Raw genomic sequence first — 24,375 nt, forward strand, 5'->3', positions numbered from 1 at the left:
GTGGGACCGGGCCGCCTATCTACGGTTTCTGGCGGACCAGCGCCAAGTGGCGGCTGGGGTGTGCTTGGGATTATCATCACATAAGGCTACAGCAGTGCCATATGTCAAGGTGAATGGAGAGAACGCTGAGGCGGGGTCTTGTGTTTACACAACCCCACCCGTTTTCAGGTTTGGTACAGACCTTATTGTCAGGAATGTCAGGGTCACCAGCAGTGACAGCTCTGGCCGACGAGATCCAATCTCTGTCGGCGAAGCAAGCCATCGTCGTGGTCCCAAAGGAGGACGCGATGCGTGGTGTTCCTCCTGGTATTCTCTGGTGCCTGAGAAATCGGGGGGGGGGGGGGGGGGGGGGTGTCAGACCCATACTGGACCTGTCCCATGGAAGGTTCAGCATTTTGACCGTCTCCCACCTGTTGAATGCTGTCAGGTGGGGGCCTGGTTCTCCTCCATAGACCTGTAGGATGCGTATTCGCATCCCGATCTTCCATCCTAGGGCTTACCTACGCCTCCTTTGCAGGGCTTAGCGTATGTGTACCAGAGGCTGCCGTTCGGCTATTCTCTGGCTCCCCGCATCTTCACCAAGTGCGTGTAGACAGCACTGGGGCCTCTGCGTCGTCGGGGGTTACGAAGTGTATTCTGCCCTGGACGATGTTCTGGTCCTTGGCCGGTCAGGGTAGATCGCCAGGTCTCATAACAGGCAGGTGGTGGAATTCCTCACCAGCCTGGGTTTTGCTGTAGACTGGAAGTAGAGTACTCCTCTTCCCAGTCAACGGGTGGAGTACTTGGGCTTATTCTAAGCTCGAGGTCTATATGGGCATCCTTCTCAGAGCGGCGGCGAGTGGGTGTTCTCGGCACGCTCTGGAAGTTCCGTCCTAGGACGGTTACGGCGCTGTCCGTGATGCGCCTGCTCGGTATGATGGCATCTGCTCACTTTGTGGTCCCTCTTGGCCTCCTCTTCATGAGGAGGATACAGAGGTGGTTTTCCAGTATGGAAATGGACCCGGTGAGAGACAAGTGGAAGCGGCTGAAGGTTCCCATGTCAGTACTGGGGGACCTCGCCCTCTGGGGAGGGCCCTCACCAGCGGGGTCCCCATGGGCAGCAGGCTGTCACACATCACGGTCTTCACCGATGCCTCCCTCACGGGATGGGGGGGGGGACGTGTCGGGCTAACGCAGTAGGGGGCAGCTGGCAAGACCATGCTGCCCGGTCTGCACTACATTCAATGTGTTGGAATTGAAGGCAGTCCTTCTGGTCCTCAAACGGCTCGGCCACCTTGTGGTGGGCAAGCATGTTTTGATCAGGACGGTCAACACGACGTCAGCGTCGTATATCGACAGACAGGGAGGAGTACGCTCGGTCGAGCTCTGGCTATGGGCGTTTCTCCATCTGCGCAGCCTGAGGGCTCTCCACATCCCCGGCAGGGTGAATGTGGGTGCAGGTGTGATGTCGCGGGGCGGTCCTCACCCTGACGAGTGGGGATTACGTCCAGACATAGTCGGGCAGGTCTGGGACCGATTCCGTGGCCGTCCGGGATTCTGTACGCTTCCCCCCCCCCTTACACCTGATAGCTCAGCTGTTGGGGCGGGTACGTCGGGAGCGCGGGACTTGGTCCTGGTCGTGCCGGGCCGGGGCTCAGCTGTGTGGTCCCCGGCCCTGATTCAGCTCTGTGTGGCCCCGCCGTGGCCTGTTCCGTGGTCACCGCGGGCCCGCTCTCAGGCACGCGGAACTCTGTTCTGCCTTCCTGTTCTGGGGCAGCATCTAGGCTTGGCTGCTGACAGTGTGAATCTGGTGGGGATGCGTCTTGACTATTCTGTGGTTGACGCTATCCGGTACGCCTGCGCTCCGTCCTCTACCGTGGCTTACGCTGGGGAGTGGGGTATGGTCGAGTGTGGGGGTGGAACGTTGTTCAGCCACCCTCTCGTGGGACGTTCCTGCTTGGCGCTCTGCATCTCAAGCCGGTGGAACGTTCTCTGTCTCCGAGTGGGACCTCCAACTGGTCCTCGGCCGGTTGTCTGAGGCCCCGTTTGAGCCTCTTGAGCAGGCGTCGTTGGGGCAGCTGTCTTCAAGACTGCGTTCTTATTGGCCATCACCTCCACTAAGCGTGTGGGTGTGCTGTGTGCTCTCTCGGTGCGGCCTGAGTGCTTGTCTATTCGTGCCGATAGTGGTGCGACTCTGAGGCCTAATCCAGTCTTCGTGCCAAAGAATATCCGGAGCTCTTTTCGCTCCAGGGATATTGTGATTCAGGCGTTTCATTTGCCTCCTCACGCTAGTGGGTTAGAGGCGAGCCTTCACCTGTCGTGTCCCGTCCGGGATTTGGGGGTTTACCTCAGTCGGACTTGGGACCTCAGGGCTACCGATCAGCTCTTTGTTTGTTACGGTGGCCCTCGCGCTGGTAAGGCACTGTCCAAGCAGCGCCTGTCACATTGGTTGTGCGAGGGCATTGCCCTTTGCTACACGTTGGCTGGGCTGGCCCCCCCTAGGGGTGTCAGGGTGCACTCCACTCGTGGTGTGGCGGCCTCTGTCGCCTTGTTAGGGGGGGCCTCGGTGGAGGACATCTGTGCTGCGGCCTCCTGGTCCTCCCCGGGTCCCTTCGTTAGGTTTTACCTCATGGACATGACTGGGGGTTCTGTCTCCCAGGCGGTTCTGAGGTCTGGGACCTCCCCTGCATCCCGCCTGTCGGTGGGTTAGCAGGGGTGTGTGGGTGTGTGCCACAGGGTGCTGTGTCACATGTGGTCCCGCCTGTGCCATGCGTTTTTAGGGGTCTCTGGTTCCCTCTTTTTCGCACTTTGGTGGAGTTGACTGCCGCCCCCTCTTCACTAGGAAGGGTGGGTGGACGGGACTCCCCTCCCCCCTGGTGGTAGGGCTTGCGGGTCCTCAGGGGGTACATTTGTCGGGCCACGCGTCTGCTCTGCCCCATATCTCAATATGGCGAAGAGCGAGACGCGATGCCAGTAATGCTATATAACGAAAGGTTATCCTATAACCTAGTTATATGAATACTGGCTGAGCGTCTCGCTCTTAGCGCCCTGAGGTCCCTTGGTTGGTTTTCTATGATGGAAACTTTTTCCCGAGGAAGGGGGAGTGTGACCATGTCCGGTGTCTTATAGGAGGACACTGGGGCGGGGCCTGGTCAGGTGCATGGGTGCATTGTTTTGTTAATGAAGCACAGTATGTGCTGGAGATAAAGATATATCTCAATATGGCGAAGAGCGAGACGCTCAGCCAGTATTCATATAACTAGGTTATAGGATAACCTTTCGTTCACAGTCTAAACTGTTCACAGTTCAGTACTACATACTGTAGTTCACAGTCTAAACTGTTCACAGTTCAGTACTACATACTGTAGTTCACAGTCTAAAACTGTTCACAGTTCAGTACTACATACTGTAGTTCACAGTCTAAAACTGTTCACAGTTCAGTACTACATACTGTAGTTCACAGTCTAAACTGTTCACAGTTCAGTACTACATACTGTAGTTCATAGTTCAGTACTACATACTGTAGTTCATAGTTCAGTACTACATACTGTAGTTCACAGTTCAGTACTACATACTGTAGTTCATAGTTCAGTACTATATACTGTAGTTCATAGTTCAGTGCTCTACATACTGTACTGTAGTTCACAGTCCAAAACCGTTCACAGTTCAGTATTAAAATAATGTAGTTCACAGTCTTTTTACATGTTTTCAGCAACTATTTTCTAACATGTATAATGTGTTTATCCAAATCTCTTGAAAGGAACACACTGTGCTTACCATCTTCTCCAGAGTCAGACAAAAATATTGATATAAATGTCCCACACTTATGTGCTGAAAGCTATCCGGCTGCAAGTTGGTTTAGCTTAGCACAAATGAATGGAAGCGGATACTGACCACTAGCCTAGCTTAAAACTCCGGGAGAGGTGTTTTTGGCCAACAGCTAGGCTAGCTGGTCCGTATCCACTTCCATTCATTGGTACTAAGCTAGCTAGCATTCAGCCGGAATAGCTTTCTACTGAACGCACAGAGAGGGAATTGGTATCTATCTTATTGTCTGACTCTGGAGAGGATGTTAAGTGCATTTCCCATAATGTTGGCATGTTCCTTTAAGGTTAGGGACCCTGATGTAAACAAGACAAACGTCTTTCTCTGGTCTGCATACCCTTAACAATTGTGTGTATTGAGCCGTACTGTATTGTACCCATTCTGCAATCTGTTAAATAAAGTTTTCATTAATTCATTCATTCATTCATTCATTCATTCATTCATTCATTCATTCATTCATTCATTCATTCAAAATTCATTCATTCAGGATTAAGGTAGGGGTTGGCAGAAATGCCGATTTTAGGAAGTCCTGTTTGCTAATATCAATAGCTGATATTGAACGAAATGTAGTCCATTTAGTATGTTTATGTATGTATTTGTTGTCAAGTTGAAACCGTCTATAGTGATAAAATATAGCCAACATGCTACTCTGTACACTGTATCAGAAGGTCTCCTGTCCTTTCATGTTTTCTAACTTATTTTATAATAATTTTTACAAGATGGTCACTCGTTTGCTCATCTGACCAACACAATGGATAGACTATAGACCCCAGCAATTAGGCTTTGCCGCACTCATATTTTAGTCATGTATGGTTGGAAAAACCCAAGTCACTAAATCTTTTGTTATTGTTTGTGGTCACTCAGGAATAAGAATAATGCTATGAAGGATATAGTCATTCAAGACAGCGAGCACAAAGTCTTTTCATTATTTGAGCCTCTTCGGGAATGAAGATATAACATCGCCATGACAGACAGGTGGCATGTATGGAATGTTTGTGTGGACTTATATTTGGGTTCTCTTTTCTAATTGGCTCCTGATAATCTCTAGGGCCAATAAAAGGTGTTCTGATTTCAGAAAGCTACTAGTTCTACTTGGCGAATAGCATTTGGAGAAAGAAAGAACACGATCATATCAAAGGTATGTGATTCACAATTTACAGAAACAACACACCACTGTGATTTATGAAGGAAGACAGATATTTGGTAAATAGTGACATTTTGCTGCAAATCAAATAGACCACTGGTCAAAATCATGATTTTATTTAATTTTACATTTCAGACGGCAAGATGAAGCTCCTGCTCCTTTCAGCTTTTGTGGCCACCATCTTTTATGTGAGTATCGGTGCTTAGACACACACACACACACACAAACACACACACACACACACACACACACACACACACACACACACACACACACACACACACACACACACACACACACACACACACACACACACACACACACACACACACACACACACACACACACACACACACACACACACACACACACACACACACACACACACACACACACACACACACACACACACACACACACACACACACACACACACACACACACACACACACACACACACACACACACACACACACACACACACACACACCTCAAATGTTAATGCTTACACAAACTAAATTTAGTACCACAGACAAAGGACCATATACGTCTGTTTTATGTTTCCAGAGGAACAATGTTTTCAAACTTTATTATCTAAAGATGGTTAGTTAGAATGTTGTGTTCATTCATAGTTAAAGACAGTAGAGGCTGAGTACTTTCTGGTGATATATCACATTTTGATGATGAACTGCAAAATGCAAATACACAGGCTGTCCAAATAAATGTCAAAATGGACGTATGTGGTTCTTCAGTGCAAGGGTTCAATTGTTATTGGAAGTGGAACTCATTATTGTCAATTCTTGTTTGAATTTAGGTCGCTGGGGCCAAGGTAAGAAACATTCATCCTTGAATATATTTTTTTATACCAAATGATCAAACCATGGCTTCTTAGAGCAAAATTAGTTTTTATTAGTTTTTATCAAACTGCTCCATGGTGAATACAGGACTCTCTTCCTTTCTAAACAGAAACTGAGAATGGCAGGTATGAACGGAGGTATGATGCCAGGTATGAACGGAGGTGTAATGCCAGGTATGAATGGAGGTATGATGGTCCGAGGGAACCCTGGCATGATGGGTGGAGGAATGATGGGTGGAGGAATGATGGCTGGAGGTATGAACCCACCCATGGTCGGCGGCTTCATGGGACAGCCCCAGTTCGCTCAGGTCAGTCTATCAAAACATGAAATAAAATTACATCATGTCATCTATATTATGTGGCATAATACCTATCCTATCTCAAGCCCTGCGCTCTTTTCTTTATCCTCCAATCACAACTAACAACAAGGTGCAATGGAACTATTTTAAACCCTGCCATCTTTTCAACTGTTGTGATTGGAGGATCAAGAAAAGAGGGCAGGGTTTAAGATAGTTCCATCATTGCACCTCGTTGGTAGTTGTTGAGGGAAGGGAAAGAGACCCTCCCTCAGCCCTTGTGTGTGTTTACAACACACACACACGCGCACGCACACACACACGCGCACGCACACACACACACACACACACACACACACACACACACACACACACACGCACACGCACACGCACACGCACACACACACACACACACACAAGCCCCTTTCTCTAACGTTTAGACTACTATGACTACTATGAGTGTTTTTGCGGCATTTAAAGGGAAAATACACCCTAAAACAGAATGGACATGTGTATTATTATTATTGGACAATTAAGTCAACGTGGAAATTATCCATTGACATTAGTGATCGACTTTGTGGGCTCATTATAGTTTTGGTTTGAGCTAATACATCCAAAGGACTTTTATTTAAAGCTGCAGTAGGCAAACTTTGAGAAATGAGCAAGAGTGAGTTTACCTGCCCAGCAGAAATAGAGCAAGCGCTGCATCTCTTTTCAAGCCCATGCACGTGCAACAAAGGTTTTCCACAGACTCCTAGAGGCGCCAGCAGCTTTAAGATGAATAATTTTCTTTTTAAATTTAGCTTAAAGCTGCTGGCGGCTCTGGGAGTCTGTGTAAAACCCTTGTTGCGCGTGCATGGGCTTGAAAAGAGAGGCAGCACTTGCTCTATTTCTGCTGGGCAGGTAAACTCACACTCGCTAATTTCTCCAAAGTTTCCTACTGCAGCTTTACAGTAAATGTAGGGCTTACAGCTCTGAATCAGAAAATGTACCTGTATCCCAGGAAAATCGCCGTGATCTGTTTCCTTGTCTCCATTGGCCAGAGTTTAGCCATGCTGTGTCCGTTGTATTTAGAACCTGGTCAAACCTGGCCGGCCCCCGGCTTATACAGCCACCGTTCACACCCTGGCCAGAGCCAGAGAGACTAGGTCGTTCTGCGAGGTGCTCCACCATTCACGGTCTACGGAGCAGCTCCAGGATTATCTCTTGATGACATCATCACTAGAGTCTTGTGTCTCGGTTATGTTCAGCTTAAGGAGAGACTCGTTCATCTTGAGCTGTACAGTATTATAGACATGACATGGCTGAATTATATTCTAGGGTGGATTTTCCCTTTAACCGTCTATTGCATGAATTATTACTTAAACGTGATAAATTGGTCAATTGTTGCCATATGGCAACAATGCACGTTCGTGGAAAGTAGCCTAGGAGGAGCGGGAATCGAACCGGGAACCTTCCGATTACCTTCCGCTCTACCTCCCGAGTCGCTGTCGCCCCAGGGTTGTCCAAGGTTTCACATTTTCGGGTAGTGCTGTCATTGGAGACATTTGGTATGATATAAAGAATCACACTGTATTCTACTTCCCTGGCTAAGGTCGTTCCCGGCATGGGTGCGTATGCTATGCAGCCCCAAGCCTTTCCTGCTGCGCCCTTTGGAGTCCCTAACATGGGGCCACCACAGCAATTCCCTGGGGTTAGTATGACATCCAAATGTTTACAACACACACACACGCGCACACACACACACACGCGCATGCACACACACACACACACACACACACACACACACACACACACACACACACACACACACACACACACACACACACACACACACACACACACACACACACACACACACACACACACACACACACACACACACACACACACACACACACACGCGCATGTTATAATGGATTTTTATTTACAATTCTTTTATTACCAGTTTCCTTTCATGGGAATCCCTCAGATGGGCGGAGTGAACCCCGCCCAACAGCAGGTCATGGTACGGTCCATTTTAAAATCTTTCAAATCAAATCTAACAAGGAGGATGGTGAGCTTGAAAATACTTTGTTTTGTTTAATCCTTCCTTTAAAAAATAATGAGATAATAACAGGAATGTGATGGGAACACTTTTTGATTTGTGTTAAAGGAACACGCCAACATTACGGGAAATGCGCTCACCGTCTTCTCCAGAGTCATACAAGAAGATAGACGCCAATGTCCTCTATGTGCGTTCGGTCGAAAGCTATTCGGCTGCAAGCTAGCCTAGCCTAGCTTAGCCTAGCTGTTGGCCAAAAACACCTCTTGCAGAGTTTTATATTAGCTTGCACCTGGATAGCTTTCTACTGAAGGCACAGAGAGGAAATTGGTATCCATCTTCTTGTCTGACTCTGGAGAGTCATTCTCCCTTACTAACACAATGTCAGCATTCACTCTTTCCACATGGAAACCGGCTCAGATTTTAAGCGTATTATTCTCACTCCATTACTTTTATTTCCTTGAACAGGGACTTCTAAGTGGGGCCCTGCAGCAGCAACCTGCTCCTCTTCGATTCAAGGTACATTACAGTAAAGAAAAAAAATTACAGTATGTATGTGCTTGTGAAAACCACACTGGCTAATGTGGCAACCCCAAGCCACCACTGGGCTTGGTGATTGAAGGCCGTTATGTGATGGCACAATGGATCTACCCATATTTGGGCTTCCACTTCCAGGCGCACCTGCAGCTAGTAGGCCATCAAGACCAGCTAGCCAATCATAACGGGATGCACGTTTTGAGGAAAGTGAGGAAATAGGGGGCAGGGGACACACTCTCATATCAGGGGAGAGGAGACAAACCGGTAAAGCGGAGAAGCCGCCCGGCAGACAGAATTTAAGTAAGTTAGATACATGAGGACAGCAAGTAGAGTGTTGGTGTTTGCTTTAAAATAAAGCAAACTATTCTTTTTGGATTTTGGAACCACAACTGGCCTGTGTGTTGTTTTATTCTGCAATCTCTACACCTGGAATTGCCACACTAATCATTGTTCTTTTTTCCCCCTAGCGTCATGCCAGACCATCTTCAAGACAAGCTAACTCTGTACAGACCGCCGTCGACACTCAGGTATGTCATATCTAACATTGATTGATTGATTGATTGATTTAAATTTGAATTAACAGATTGCAGAATGGGTACAATACAGTATGGCTCAATACACACAATTGTTAAGGGGATGCAGACCAGAGAAATATTTTTGTCTTGTTTACATCAGGGTCCCCCATTTTCAATTCATGACATTTATGACATACACAACATACAGATATATACAGTACTGTTACATCCAGACATTTATGACATACAAGATATACAGATATACAGTACTGTTACATCCAGACATTTATGACATACAAGATATACAGATATACAGTACTGTTACATCCAGACATTTATGACATACAAGATATACAAATATACAGTAATGTTTAAGAGACAGAAATCCTAAAAGAAAATATATACATTCGAGGGGGAAGAAACTGTACATTAGGAGGGGGTTGGGTGGGCGGGGATGTTTTTTCTTTGGACATTTACGGGGGCCAGTTTCTAATTGCAGCCTCCCGTAGGTGCTCTTTGAGGGCGGTTTTGAAGGTGGGTAGGGATTCACATTATTTTACGGTTGTGAGTAGGGCGTTCCACATTATTGTGGCATAATTTCGAAACGTGTTCATGCAAATTAACTGATGGATGGATGGATGGATGGATGGATTTCTCTATGAACATTCTGTCTTCTCCACTCTTTCAGATTCCGGTTCCAACTGAGACACCATCTACTACGACTCCCTGTAAGAAGAGTGCCCCTTGAAATGACCTCAATTAATTTGATCTGGATAGCATTTTGCTCTATATCACCATGGCTACCGAAATGATGTGACATTTAAGGATATTACCTTTTGTAGAACTTGTCAAAAATGAGCAGTCTTACTTCTATCTAAAGTCATCTACCAGTAAGCTACCACTGCTGTCCCTGCCTTCCGCTGTCAACAACACCATTCCTCCCAGGTGTCTGGCTCCTCATTCACTTCCAAAGTCTACATATCGTACTATTAATATTAGCAATATTATCCTGTGTGATATATTTATCCGAATCAAGGGTACCTGTTTTTGGAGCTAATGTTGCCTTTCACTTGAGGACGTGTAGTTTGACCATCTGTCAACTTCTCAAAAAGTGTTTAGAATCTTTCTTCCACCGAGGCAGTATGTAACCACTCCCTGATAATTTCATGCAAGGCAAAGATACACCCAAACCTACAACAAATTGGTTGCTAGCTTACTTGTAGATGACTTTACTACTAAAGTGAAATATCCCTAAAGTAAAAACAATTAAATGGTTGTAAAAGCTATAGAAGCCTCATACAGTAGTTTAGATCTTACTTACATTATGTGGAAGTGATCCTTGGCTTTCAATAAAAAATACATGCATTCTACTCTTGAGTTGTTTGTTGATTTTTATTTATTTCCTGTTTGTGTTTATAGTAACATATGAAGACATTAATTTAAAAATGATAAAACACATTTTTCCTAATATTCCAAGCTCAATATTTCAAAGATATGTTACATTTTGGTAATCAAAGGTTTACTTTCATGACAAGTAAACCTCATTACATTAGAGTGGGTATCAATTATTTAATGGTGCATTTGTCATTTTGTTCAATTCTTCATATTGTACTTCATAAATCATAATGTCTAAAAATGGAATCCCAGAGGTCTCGCGCTACCAGATTTCAGGTTCTACTCATTTTAGGACTGTTCAAGTTTCAAGTTCAAGTTTCAAGTTTCTTTAATAGTTGTCATACAGAAGTACAGAATACTTTTATACAAAATGCTTCTTACTGTTCAGTACTGGTTGCGGTGTGGAGAGATGTCTTCACCTCCAGTTTGGCTGGAGATGGAGGCCGCCTCGTCTATAGCGGCGTCACTATCCTCTCTTGCCCACGCCTCTATTTTAGGCCCTTCTGTCTCTTTTACAAAAAATGTACGTCAAATCAACGATGAAGATCTGGAACCAATTTAGATGCCACTCTGGCTTTCAGACAACCTCTTTTGCTGCTCCAGTGGCCTCAAATCCGGCTTTTCCCCCCATCTATGATTGATGCTGTTTTCTCAACATGGACTAGTCTTGGTATTAGAAGATTTAAAGATCTCTATATTAATAGTACCGTTGCTACGTTTGAACAATTATCAGTTAAGTTCGGTCTCTCCAGAAATAATATTTTTTAGGTTTTTCCAGAGTTATGTCTGCAGCTTAGATGCCCGGTTCCCCACCCTTCCTGGTGAAACACAATTTGATTTTTTTTTAAATTTCTTACCCCTCTTTCCACTCTAAAGGGTTCCTTGTCGATAATCTACAGGCAACTATGCTCCTTACAGCCCATCTCCCAGTGGCGGCTCGCCACTAGGGGCGCTAGGGCGCCGACCCCCCTGGTGAACCCTGGTTAAAATAGAGAAGAACAAGACATTTTATTTTTTTGTTTTTTGTTTTATAGCCCTATAAATAATATAAACATGTTTAAAATGAATAATATTTACTCATTTTAAGTATGTTTGTGTTTCCAATGCACAATATAACGTTAATATATAAAAAAATATATATCGTTTTCCTGAACAGGAAGTGAGCATAGCCGCATTTCTCCTAGCGGCTCCTAGCCGTATTTCTCGCCCGGGCTAGACGCAATAACGCTCTGAGTGCGTCATCGCTGTATCCGTCGCAGCCAATCAGTGCGTAACGCGCTGTGCGTTGAAATATGATGTATTATGTTGGAAACCGGGCGCGATTTGAAGCGGTCTAGGCAAACATCCATAGCAGCGTCAAGAATTTCCGTAGCCGCATTTCGCGGAGACGCTCTCTGATTGGCCGACGTCCGTTTTTTTTCCCGTAGCCGCATTTCGCGGAGACGCTCTCTGATTGGCCCATGCCACTTTCTATGTTCCAATTCTAGATTTCTAGGTTGGTGGTAGATAGTTGTGTGTTGTTGTGATATGCAGCTATTTGTCTTAGGGCGTGACGGCAAGTTCTTTCGACGGTTAAGCTTAGGCACTCTTTCAAAGTTGGTTAAGGTTAGAGATTGTCTTAGAGCAGGGCGATAGAACGCCAGGTAGTTTGCAGGCTGTTAGACGCAGAAATGGGCAAAGAAATCAAGTACTTGTGCTTGTGTTGTGTGGTGCTAACACTAACAGCTAACACTTGGCTAACAAGCTATATGGCGGATGCAGTCTGGACAGTGGACAGTGGTCAGGGGCGGACCTTCCTACAGGCGATATAGGCGGTCGCCTAGAGCGCCACCCAGAGGGGGGCGCCAAAAAAAAAAAAAAAAAAAAAATCTTATATTTTTATTTTTTTTATTTTTTTTTATTTTTTTTTATTTTTTTTATTTTTTTTGTGCAGTTTTGGCGCCCCCCTCTATATCTGCAACCATTATTTTTACATAAAAAAATTCTAACATAAGGGAAAATGAGCCAAAAATCTAAAACGGTCGGTCGGTCTGAGCCTCAGCTTTAGGTGTTCACAGTCAGAACATGCTAGAGCGCTGTGCATTGATGGGTATCGGTCAAGTGTTTATAGAATTGAACGTTGAGGAAAGAAAGACTAACGTTAGAGAACTATGAAGAAAAAAGCAAAAAAAAAAAAAAAATTACAAAAAAAAGAAAAAAAGTGGTGAATCTCGCCTAGGGCGCCAAATGGGCTAGGTCCGCCCCTGACAGTGGTCTGGATATACATCAACAGTGGATTATACACTTTATCAAGCCCTCCTGCCCTGGACGTTTCAACTAAACAGTAAGTCTCTCTCGCTCTCTCTCTCTCGCTCTCGCTACACAGCTGTCCCCAAGAAATGCTGCTACGGAAATTATTGACTGTGCTTGCTGAGACGATAATAGGCTAGCGATGCAAAACACGCTGCTGTGTTGTGAACTATAACATTAATTTAGCTGCTGCTGATGCATAATGAATGGTGGTTTAAAATGATATACATGTGTTAATTATTTTATTGGATTGATCCGAGAGACAGAGAGAGAGATTGCTCCAGAGCATCTCAGAGCATTACATTTTAAACTCGACCTAACGTGAACCCCCGGCTGCGACCCACCAGGCTGCGATAGTAGGAGCCGCTACTGCCATCTCCACAAGCGGATTGAAATGGTTGACTCCTATAAATACCTGGGCTTTTGGCTGGATAGCAGTCTATCCTTATGAATGCATGTTGAGCACCTCATCACAAAGTTGAGAGGTCAGATTGGTTTTCTCTTCAAAAACAAATCAGGTTTTTCCACTGCTAGAAGAAAACTTATTGTACAGTCATCTGTTTTTTTCGTTCCTTGATTATGGGGATGTTCTCTACATGCTTATAGGGTGACTTATAGGGTCATGGAACAACATACTCATTCAGAAGCTCTCGTTCCTCAAGTGAACACCAAGGCAGGAGAAAGTGCTTTTAGTTGTTATGCCCCACAAAGGTCAAACTGGACAAACTTGTGTCCTTAATTGAAGACATGCATGTATGGACTGTTCATGCTTCTCTTAGCTGTAAATGATTATTATTATCTTTAATTTAGATTTTCCTTCTCCTTGCAATTCATTATTTAACATGATGTGTGCTTGTATGTATGTATTGTGGTAGATATCACCCCCGTCTCATGGATATGTGAAGGACGGGCGATACTACTGCCACGGGAGGAGTGGAAGCAATTAGGCAGCTGATTAGTACTGATAGAACACACCTGTGCACCATTAGATCTCCCACACGCACACTAGGACAGATAGAGTTGAGTTGAGAGATTGTTTGTTTATGGAGTTTTGTACTGTACGAGAGCCTGTTTTGTGTTTTGGACCTCGGACTGTATTATGACCATTCTATTTGCCCATCGGACTATATTCTGCCTTGATTCAATAAATATTCTTATTGATTGATATTGACATTTACGGTGTCCAGTTTCGAATTGCAGCCTCCCGTAGGTGCTCTTTGAGAGCGGTTTTGAGATTGTCCAGAATTGTCCAGAATTTACAAGGATGTGAAACCTAATTGTCTGCGATGTAATCAGTCCCCAGCAAACCCATGTGGTCTCCCTTCTTTTCTTATGTTGAGAGGCTTCATCTCCCCGTAGTCCCAGAATGATATTTATCTACATATATCTGTTGTAAATTTTTTACTTCTTCCTCCCCTTTTTTCTCCTCGATGCATCCTGCCAATGTAAGAGACCTGGTATGAGTACGACATCTTAAATCGATACCAGAGTTGGTTGACCTGTGAATCAATGTATTAACTTTTTTTCTTTCTTTAAAAAAAAAATAAATGTGTTTGCTTTTCATCTTGTTTTGACGTTTGTTATCTTTGATATTCTGTTCTGTGTTCCTATTGTATACCTTTTCAAGTGCATCTAATTTGTAAATGTTGGTTATGCTGAAAATCCAATAAACAAATATATATATAAAAAATGTAATCCAAAGAAGTATCCAGAATTGATCTCTGCTGCCATCTGGTGGATATTTATTTGAATTAAAAAATGTCAAACTTGACAAGAGTCAAGTCAAAGGAATTTGTCTAGGTGACAATGGTACAAAGATTAATCAACAAATGACAGTTTGATAGTATGACAGACCAGGGGCGGAGCAAGAAATTCCTTGCCCTGTGTACATGATGCGTCCCTGGTCCCCCCTCCCCTTCCCAGTCACGATTCATTCACACCTTTGAGTAAAAACCTTTAAAAATCCTTTAGTCCAGATCCTCTGAGTGCCCGCCGCCAGCTTGGGGCCCTGGGTAGTCAGTTCCATTGCCCCCCTGCGACAGACACACACAGTGAAAATCCAACTGGACTTCACATATAGTCCACAGGGACAGCACCCCAAATAACATAGACTATGCATCTCATCTTATTGCACACACATCCACATGCACACACTCACTTTTAAACAAACACTCACATTAACACTCACTTTAGACACTTTAACACTACATTATATTTATCTATTATTAAAGATATTTGTACTACATTCATACCTCATTTGCAATAGCACCTTACCTCAAATATTTGTACCTCATTTTCTGCACTGTTTACACATTTTTACTACTTTAGATTGTATATTGTATGTATATTGTATATTCCACTTTTTTTTTGTTTTTTTGTTTTTTACTTACTTTTTACTTACTTACTTACTTACTTTTTTTTTACTGTATGAAGCACACAGAACCAAGCATTTCACCATAAAGTATGTGTATTTTATTGTGATATTTAATAAACAAATTTGAAACTTGAAACTCTCTATACTGGTACACATTTAGTACCATGTACACCGGTATTAGCAATATGGCATCAGTGGTGGATGAAGTACAAAGTCCCTTTACTTAAGTAAAGGTAAAGGTATAAATACCTAGATCAAATAGTACTTTGGTAAAATTCCTCCACTCAAAATTCAACTTAAGTAAAAGTAGAGAAGTATTTGATATTAAATGCATTCAACCCTCGATCCATTGACCTCTAAAGGTTATGTTAAAGTGGTATGTAGTTCAGTTATGCTGACTCTGATTACATCTGTGAAAGTACATAATCTTCATCAATGTTTGCCATGTTTTCTTTTTTTTTTATCCACTTTTTCTCCTTATTTTTCTATTTTTCTCCCATCCCAATTTCGTCTCGCCAATTCTCCCTTCAATTCTCCCCTCCCCTGTCTTGAACGTTGCTAGACTATGCCTCCCACTGGTCGGCTGCAGTGAGGACCAAGCCTTGCATCACGTGTCCCCTCCGGTACACGAGGAGGCAGCTGTCGCATCTTTTCACCTGAACAGCGTGATCTCTCAGCGGCGAGGAGTAACGCGTGGGAGGCTCATGCTGCCCCCGATACTTCCTGATTCTGCTGTACAGGCGCACCAACCGAACTGTAGGAGTCGCTGTCCACAACGTCCAATCCCCACCCACCGGCTTTCCCACCCCTAACACTGCCAATTGTGTTAGTATGAACGACCAGCCAAGCCGGTAGCGACGCCGAGAGCTGGGCTCGAACCCAGCATCTCCTGTGTTAGTGGCGAGTGCCTTGCCCACTGCGCCACTTAGCCGCCCAATGACCGTTGTTAGTGGGTCAATGTTGACCCGGGGTTTAACTCAGTCCTGACCACTAAAAAGAAAGGAGTATCACTCAATATAGTTACTACATCCTAACTAACATTATATGCATTCATAACCATATAATCCCATTGTTATTTGATTTTATGGCCCCCGAGACACATCATGTCCCTTATGAAAATGAGGTTGTTCAATCATAATATACTAAATGTGAAACCCATAGATAATAATGTTTTCGGACTATAATAGAACGATATTAGAATATAACTTCTGAATATTTTTTTAGTATATTTATATTTAGTATTGTTATAGTATAGTTTTACATTGCCGGGTCAAGAATGACCCTAACACCACAGTCATACCTTTTTTTCTGCAGATACCTTCAGAATTTTCTAAATGGTGAAACATAGTTATATTTCGTATATAGCATCGCGTCCCGCTCTGAGCCTTACGAGATACTCTATATCTCCTGTGATACCTAATGTATCTCCCACGAACAAAAACACATGCACCCCACCTGTATGGGGCCCCGCCCCTTATGGTGGTACCACCCATATAATCATGACTCTGGTCATGAAACACCCTTCCTCTATTTTCGTCCCAGCGTACTGGATGCTTGCACCATGCGAGCTAGCGGAATGAAAAGATTAAGGAAGATTAATAATGTTGAGGGCTTACCGGAGGATTGTGTTTCCCTGGATTCTCCGGAGCTTGTTTCGACGACGCAGACCTATGCTGGTGGTTCCTCGGCTGACGGCGACGGACCGAGGGGCAGCGTACAAGGTTTGGCTATCGGGTCGGCTTGTACAAAGGTGAGGTCTGTGTCAGTAGGCGTCAATGTCGGTGTTGGTCGTGCTGTGGAGTATGTTTCGGCACCAGGGCCGGGGCGGCTTGGCGATCGTTCCACTGTAGTGGGCGATGTCTTGGCGATCCTGGAACATGCTGTTGACGCTAATGCTACTGCTACTGCTAATGCTAATGCTACTGCTGCTTCTTCTGCTAACGCTGATGTTGACGCTGGAATGTCTAATAATCCCCGCCGCGGGATTCCGCTTTTCCCTCCTCTTGCCACCTTCATTGATGAAGGTCAGTCGGTGGTGGGTGTGGGGGGGTTCGCTGAGCTCTATTTACCTTTTTTGCGGGTGAAGGGGCTGACGACGGGGTGCAGCCCGGGGGTACCTTGGCTAAGTAGCCAGGTAGCTTCTTTTTTGTGCCCAGGCGGGGATGAACGACGTTCCGCCCGGCCGTTGCTTGATAGCATGTCGGCTCGGAGGGTGGCAGTATGGACGAATGAGTGGTATACTGCTGCAGGATGGCATTTAGCGGCGGCCAGTGTTGTGGCTCAGCTGGCTACTTTCCTATCCAAGATGGCGTCGGGTTGTAGGTCTTTGAGTCCAACCGACACTATGAACGTGATTCATGTTTGTGGTGTTATAGAGATCTTGACTCAGTCGCAAGCTATAACTGCGGGGAGGATTCGGATGCTATCGACTTTGGTTGTTAGGCATCTTTGGTTGGAGCAGTCTCTCTTGGGGAAGAGGATAGGTTGGAGAATCGACAGGGTTTCGCAAGGCCGACAGTCTTGGCGGCCGAGGGATCGGCCATTTTGGGTGATTTCGGGGTTGGTAAACCACCCCGTCGTCATTTTGCCGCGAGCAGCCCGCTCCCCGTTCAGTCCTCTCTCTGGTATCCCCAGAAGCGGGGCTTTGAGCGTTCTCCTTTGGCTGCGGGCCGCGAACCTTCTTTGAAGCGTATGCGGCCCCATTCTTCACTTCTCATGGAGACAGGGGCTGACACCCAGTTGATGGCTGAGCCTGGGTCTGTCCGTGAGAATGTTCCGTCGTCGCGTGGTTCCTACACCGCAGGTTGTGGGTGGGTGGAACCTGGTGTTGCAGCTGCCACTAGCTCCAGTGGTCAGCAGGGGGACTCGGTGCCTCTTCTGTTGAATGCTCAGCAGGGGTTACCCCGGCTTCGCCCTCGCCAGGCGGGGTATCGCGCTGTTGCCTCCCACTCCCGTCAAACCGGCAGTGGTCTGCAAAGGAGAGGCTGGCGTGATTTGAGTGGTAGCAATATCACTGCAGGGCTTCGGCGTGTAGGAGCCCATGGGGTCCTCAGGCCTTGCGTGTCTGGCTGCGGAACGGCTCCTCAGCGTGTGCTGGAGGGGTGTTCAGGGGGTGAGTGTGTGTCCACAAGTTTGATGACCGCTCCTCCCGTATCAAACCGGCCCTTTCTGTCGGGGTCCCCCCTTGGGTGCTTTGCACGACGGGGGGGACCGGGCCAATTATCTGCTGTTCCTTGCGGCCCAGCGTCAGTTGACGGCGGGGGCGCTGTGGGATTATATTCACATATGGCGACGGGAATGTCCCTTGAATCGGTGGATGAGGAGAACGTTAGAGGCGGGGCTGGTTTTGCAGTTTGCGCGGCCCCATCCTCCGTTCTCAGGTTTGGTGCCGACCCTATTGTTAGGGTCGGGCGCGGTGACAGCCCTGGCCGACGAGATTCAATCTCTGTTGGCGAAGCAGGCCGTCGTTGTGGTCCCGAGAGAGGACGCAATGTCAGGCGTCTACTCCCGTTATTTTCTGGTGCCCAAGAAAACTGGGGGGGTCAGACCTATACTGAATCTGTCCATGTTCAATCGGTTGATTGTAGTGAGACCATTCAGGATGTTGACCGTCCGACTCCTTCTGCTTGCTGTCAGGAGGGGGGACTGGTTCACCTCCATAGACCTGAAGGATGCGTATTTTCACATACCCATTTTCCCTCCTCACAGGAAGTTCCTACGGTTCCTGTTTCAGGGCGTAGCGTACGAGTACCACAGAATGCCGTTCGGTTATTCTCTGGCTCCCCGCACATTCACCAAGTGCGTGGCGGCTGCTCTGGGGCCTTTACGTCGTCGGGGGATACGAGTTCTGTTCTATCTCGACGACATTCTGCTCCTCAGCCGTTCAGAGGAGGTTGCCAGGTCTCATACTCGACTGGTGGTGGAATTCCTCACCAGCCTGGGTTTTGCTGTGAATTGGAAGAAGAGTACCCCTCTTCCCAGTCAACAGGTGGAGTACTTGGGCTTGACATTGAGGTCGAAGCCCATGCTTGCGACCCTCTCGGAGCAGCGTCGGGGGGATCTCCGTCACGCGCTCGGGGGTTTCCGTCTGGGAGGGACGGTTACGGCGCTGCAGGTGATGCGTCTGCTGGGCCTTATGTCGGCGGCCCACACGGTGGTTCCTCTTGGCCTCCTCTTTATGAGGCGGATACAGAGGTGGTTTCTCTCTTTGAGAATAGATCCGGTGTGGGGCAAAGGGAGACGGTTGACGGTTCCTTTGTCGATATGGGGGGATCTCGCCCACTGGGGGAGGCTGGGTATCCTCTCCGCTGGGGTCCCCATGGGCAGCAGTGGCTCCCACGTCACGGTTTTCACCGACGCCTCTCTCACAGGTTGGGGAGGGGCGTTTCGGACCCACGCAGTGGGGGGCAGCTGGACGGGTCATGCCGACCCAGCTGTCCTGCATATCAATGTGTTGGAGTTGAAGGCGGTCCTCCTGGTCCTCAAACGGCTCGGCCACCTGGTGGTAGGCAAGCATGTTTTGATCAGGACGGACAATGTGACGGCGGCGGCGTATATCAACAGGCAGGGTGGGACTCGTTCCGCCCGCCTGCTCCGGGTGGCGCGCGAACTGTTGCTATGGGCATCCCGCAGGCTGCGCAGTCTGCGGGCGCTCCACGTTCCTGGTACGGAAAATGTGGCGGCGGATATAATGTCTCGGGGCGGTCCTCGTCGCGACGAGTGGGAACTCCGCCCCGACATAGTCAGACAGATCTGGGATCGGTTCAGGGAGGCCTCGGTAGATCTGTTTGCGTGCCGACGTTCTCACAAGTGCCCCTTGTGGTTCTCGCTCAGTCGAGCGGATCATCCCCCCTTGGGGGTGGATGCCTTCTCGACCTTTCCGTGGCCGCCCGGTCTTCTGTACGCCTTCCCTCCTGTACAGCTGTTGAGTCAGCTGTTGGAGCGGATATGGAGGGAGCGCAGGACGGTGATCCTGGTCGCGCCGGACCGGGGCACGTCAGTGTGGTTCCCGGTCTTAATCCAGCTTCTGGTCGCTCCTCCTTGGGTCATTCCGTGGTCAGCGACGGCCCTCTCGCAGCACAACGGAGTGCTTGTCCAGCCTCCGGTGTTGGGTCAACGCCTGGTGGTGTGGCTGGTGGGAGGGTGAGTCTGGAGAGGATGGATCCCGCAGTGGTTGATACCATCCGGTGTGCGCATGCTCCCTCCACTGTCGCGGTTTACGCGGGCAGGTGGCGTGCGTTCCAAGAATGGTGTAAGGGGGGGGGCTGGGACCCAGTCTCCTGCCCCCTGGATGCTGTTCTGGGTTATCTCCAGTCTCTCCTTGATAGTCTGTCGGCTTCGACAGTGAGGGTATATGCAGCAGCTATATCCTCCTATCATGAGGGATTTGAGGGGGATGTCTTGTTCAGCCACCCTCTTGTGAAGCGTTTCCTGCTTGGCGCTCGACGCGTTAAGCCGGTGCAACGCTCCTTGGCTCCGACTTGGGATCTTCAATTGGTCCTCGGTCGGTTGTCCTTGGCCCCGTTTGAGCCGCTCGAGCAGGCGCCGTTGGGACGGCTGTCTTTCAAGACCGCGTTCCTACTGGCTGTCACTTCCGCTAAACGCGTGGGTGAGCTCTGTGCTCTCTCGGTACGTCCAGAGTGCCTGTCTTTTCGGACCGATTGCGGTGCCACTCTGCGACCTAATCCTGCTTTCGTGCCTAAGAATATCCGGAGTTCCTTCCGCTCCCGGGATATTGTGGTTCAGGCTTTTCGTCTTCCTCCTCACACTAGTGAGTTAGATGCGGGCCTTCACCTGTCATGTCCAGTCCGTGCTTTGGGGTTTTACCTCAGCCGTACTCAGGACTTCAGGGTTACCGACCAGCTTTTTGTCTGTTACGGTGGGGCTCGTGCTGGTAAGGCACTGTCGAAGCAGCGCCTGTCCCATTGGTTGTGCGAGGGTATTGCCCTCTGCTACACGTTGGCTGGGCAGGATCCCCCTGGGGGCGTCAGGGCGCACTCCACTCGTGGGGTGGCTGCCTCTGCCGCTCTCCTGGGTGGGGCCTCGGTGGAGGACATCTGTGCTGCAGCTTCATGGTCCTCACCGGGCCCCTTTGTAAGGTTTTACCTCATGGACATGACCGGGGGTTCTGTCTCCCAGGCGGTTCTGGGGTCTGTGGCCTTTCCTGCTTCCCGTCCTTTGGTTGGGTAGCAGGAGTGTATGGGTATGGGCCGCAGTGTGTTGAGTCACACGTGGTTCCGCCTGTACGGTGTGTTCAAGGGGTTCTGGCTCCCTCTTGTTCGCATTCAGGTGGAGTTGACTGCGCCCCCCCCTTCGTTAGGAAGGATGGGGTGACAGGTCTCCCCGCACCCCTTGATGTGGGCTTACGGGTCCTCAGGGGGTACATCTGTCGGGTCTCGCGCCCGCTCTTCCCCATTATCTCGTAAGGCTCAGAGCGGGACGCGATGCTATATACGAAATATAACGATAGGTTATGTAGATAACCTAGTTATATTAGTATTGGCTAAGCGTCCCGCTCTGCGCGCCCTGAGTTCCCTCTTGAGGGATCTTTTCCTGGGACGGGTTTTTGGCGAGGAAGGGTGTTTCATGACCAGAGTCATGATTATATGGGTGGTACCACCATAAGGGGCGGGGCCCCATACAGGTGGGGTGCATGTGTTTTTGTTCGTGGGAGATACATTAGGTATCACAGGAGATATAGAGTATCTCGTAAGGCTCAGAGCGGGACGCTTAGCCAATACTAATATAACTAGGTTATCTACATAACCTATCGTTTTGCTGTGCTTATATGTGTTGTGGAGGATATCATAAAGCCTTGTTCTAATAAAATCAACTACATGGTAGTTATTACATATTATAACCTTGAAACGGGTCGATGGAGACCCTAACACCACATAAGGGTTAAAATAGTTACTTTTCACCACTGCATGACATACAGTAAGGTTGCAGCTGCGAGTAGAAGTTTAGAGTGTGTCCAGTAGTACAGTCTCTACATATCGGTATCTATATCTGTACATATACCTTACCTACTCTTACTAGTTACGCTGCTGGCCAGTATGTATGACTACTACCATACATCTTTATACCTGTATCACTGTACATATTAATACTACAACTCAGAACATTCATTCATTCAATCTTTATTTATACTTGATAAATACACTAAGTAATTAAACTCATTTACAGTGCCGTCGAGATGTTACATTCACAAGTGTCATAGTGCGTTCATAAATATAAAGACATCAGACAATCAGAATAAATAAGAGCATAGAATACAATATCTGATTGGTCATTAAGGTTCTAAACCGACCCATAGACACTAGAGTGTTCCTGCAGGGTATTCCATGATGTAGGGGCAGAAAAGCCAAACGTAGATCTACCAAGTTCAGAACAAACTCTAGGCACGCTAAGTGTAAGCCAAAAACTGGATCGTGGGTCCAGTGGTCCATTCCAATAAAGAACTAATATAATTTGGACAATCTCTAATTATGGCTTTATAAATAAAAAGATTCCAATGCAACTTGCATCTCTCTGCCAGAGAGGCCCACCCGACCTTATTATATAGGATAGAATGGTTGGTGAGTAACTATTGTGGTAACATTGACTTCATAATTTCATGATTTCATAATCAAAAATGTTAGATTAACCCAGGAAACTGAAAGTATCTGTAGTGATGGTAAATAGAACAGTTGGCGAGGGAGCCATTCCAACCCCCCCAGGAAACCAAACACCTAGACATGTGACAGTTGAGCACAGCAAGAAGAGACCAAAAGCGGAAATGTCTCTGTGAGACCAGAGTAATGTGGTTAAATCTTTACAATAATAGATTCAGAAAATACAAAGTGTCAGTTGGTAGACGGGGTTTTGGGATGGCTCTTGTGAATTGAATAGTATTAACCTAAGAAGCACTGACTATACTGGGTTAATGTTTTCAACACAAGCACTATTAAGGCTGAAGTCATCAGACCTCATGTTGAAAATCACCAGGCGACACCTCTCATGACGACATTGTTTACTCAGTCACACACCACAGAAAAACGGTGACTCAGTAAAACCTAAAGACAGTTGCCTAATCAAGATAAGGTCACAGGAAATAATTGCAGTATATTAGTTTAGAATAAAAACAATATTGGAATAATAACAAGATTATAGTAACAAATTAGAAAATAACTTACAAAGAAGAATACCATTTTAGGAATGTCAAAACTGGAAGTAATAAAGCCATTTCCTTCAAATCACAGTTATATTATAAAGATTCAGTCTGGTAAATAAAGGTTGGTGCTGCTCCTATGATGTTTGATATCAGCCTAGAAGCAATGACTGTACTGGGGTGATATTAGAGATCTATAGGTCATTGCATGAACCATATGTGTGGGAAAGTCAAAATGGTGCATGGAGGAATGTTGAAGTGGTTGCAGAGGAGACAGGCCTCTGTCAATAAGAAGCCACGGCCCAAAAAGGAGGGGGCCACCGACACCGGCCTCCACAAGGACATGTGGGGGCAGAGCAGCCCCAACAAGAAGATACATGTGATTGGTTGAACCAGTTGAAAGATAGGAAGGTCATATTGGGCCTATAAGTATTGGAGCAGTGCAGTTAGTTGGGAGGCCAGCCCACCGACCCGTCCCCAGGGGGGTCCGGCTGAGCCTCCATCGAGCCACCAGAGAATGTGCTGTTATACATGTGAGTAGAATCCAGTGTTGGGAAAGTTACTCATTATTGTTGGTTAGAGTAACATGTACAGATTCCTACCTTAGGACCGGGTTGTGCCCATATGTATGGCTTAGTACATTCTTATTTCATTGAATGAATGAATGAATGAAAACTTTATTTAACAGATTGCAGAATGGGTACAATACAGTACAGCTCAATACATACAATTGTTAAGGGGATGCAGACCTGAGAAAGACGTTTGTCTTGTTTCCATCAGGGTCCCCCATTTTCAATTCATAGTGATTGACATAACATGACTAAATGTACATTATTGTCTTTGATGTAAAAAGCCAACGAGGGCTATTGTGATTTAACCTCATCAAATCCTTTTGTACAACTCATGTATTGTGCTTGAAGTGTCCTGTATGTAACCAATGCATTATTCCATCTCGGCCCACGCTGCAATTAA

The 24,375-nt window shown here is 46.7% G+C and overlaps 1 protein-coding gene across 1 annotated transcript; it reads left to right on the plus strand.

Moving 5' to 3' along the window:
- The first annotated feature begins 4,901 nt into the window (after window positions 1–4,901).
- On the plus strand, window positions 4,902–10,560 carry scpp9 (secretory calcium-binding phosphoprotein 9). Its single transcript, XM_084319169.1, has 9 exons — window positions 4,902–4,942; window positions 5,084–5,136; window positions 5,763–5,777; window positions 5,915–6,112; window positions 7,695–7,793; window positions 8,049–8,108; window positions 8,613–8,663; window positions 9,149–9,208; window positions 9,885–10,560. The coding sequence occupies exons 2-9, from the start codon at window positions 5,092–5,094 to the stop codon at window positions 9,942–9,944; spliced, it is 588 nt and encodes a 195-aa protein (XP_084175295.1). The 5' UTR covers window positions 4,902–4,942; window positions 5,084–5,091; the 3' UTR covers window positions 9,945–10,560.
- Window positions 10,561–24,375: the final 13,815 nt, after the last annotated feature.

This window comes from Notolepis coatsorum (assembly GCF_963971535.1).
Source record: "Notolepis coatsorum genome assembly, chromosome: 7".
Lineage (NCBI taxonomy): Eukaryota > Metazoa > Chordata > Actinopteri > Aulopiformes > Paralepididae > Notolepis > Notolepis coatsorum.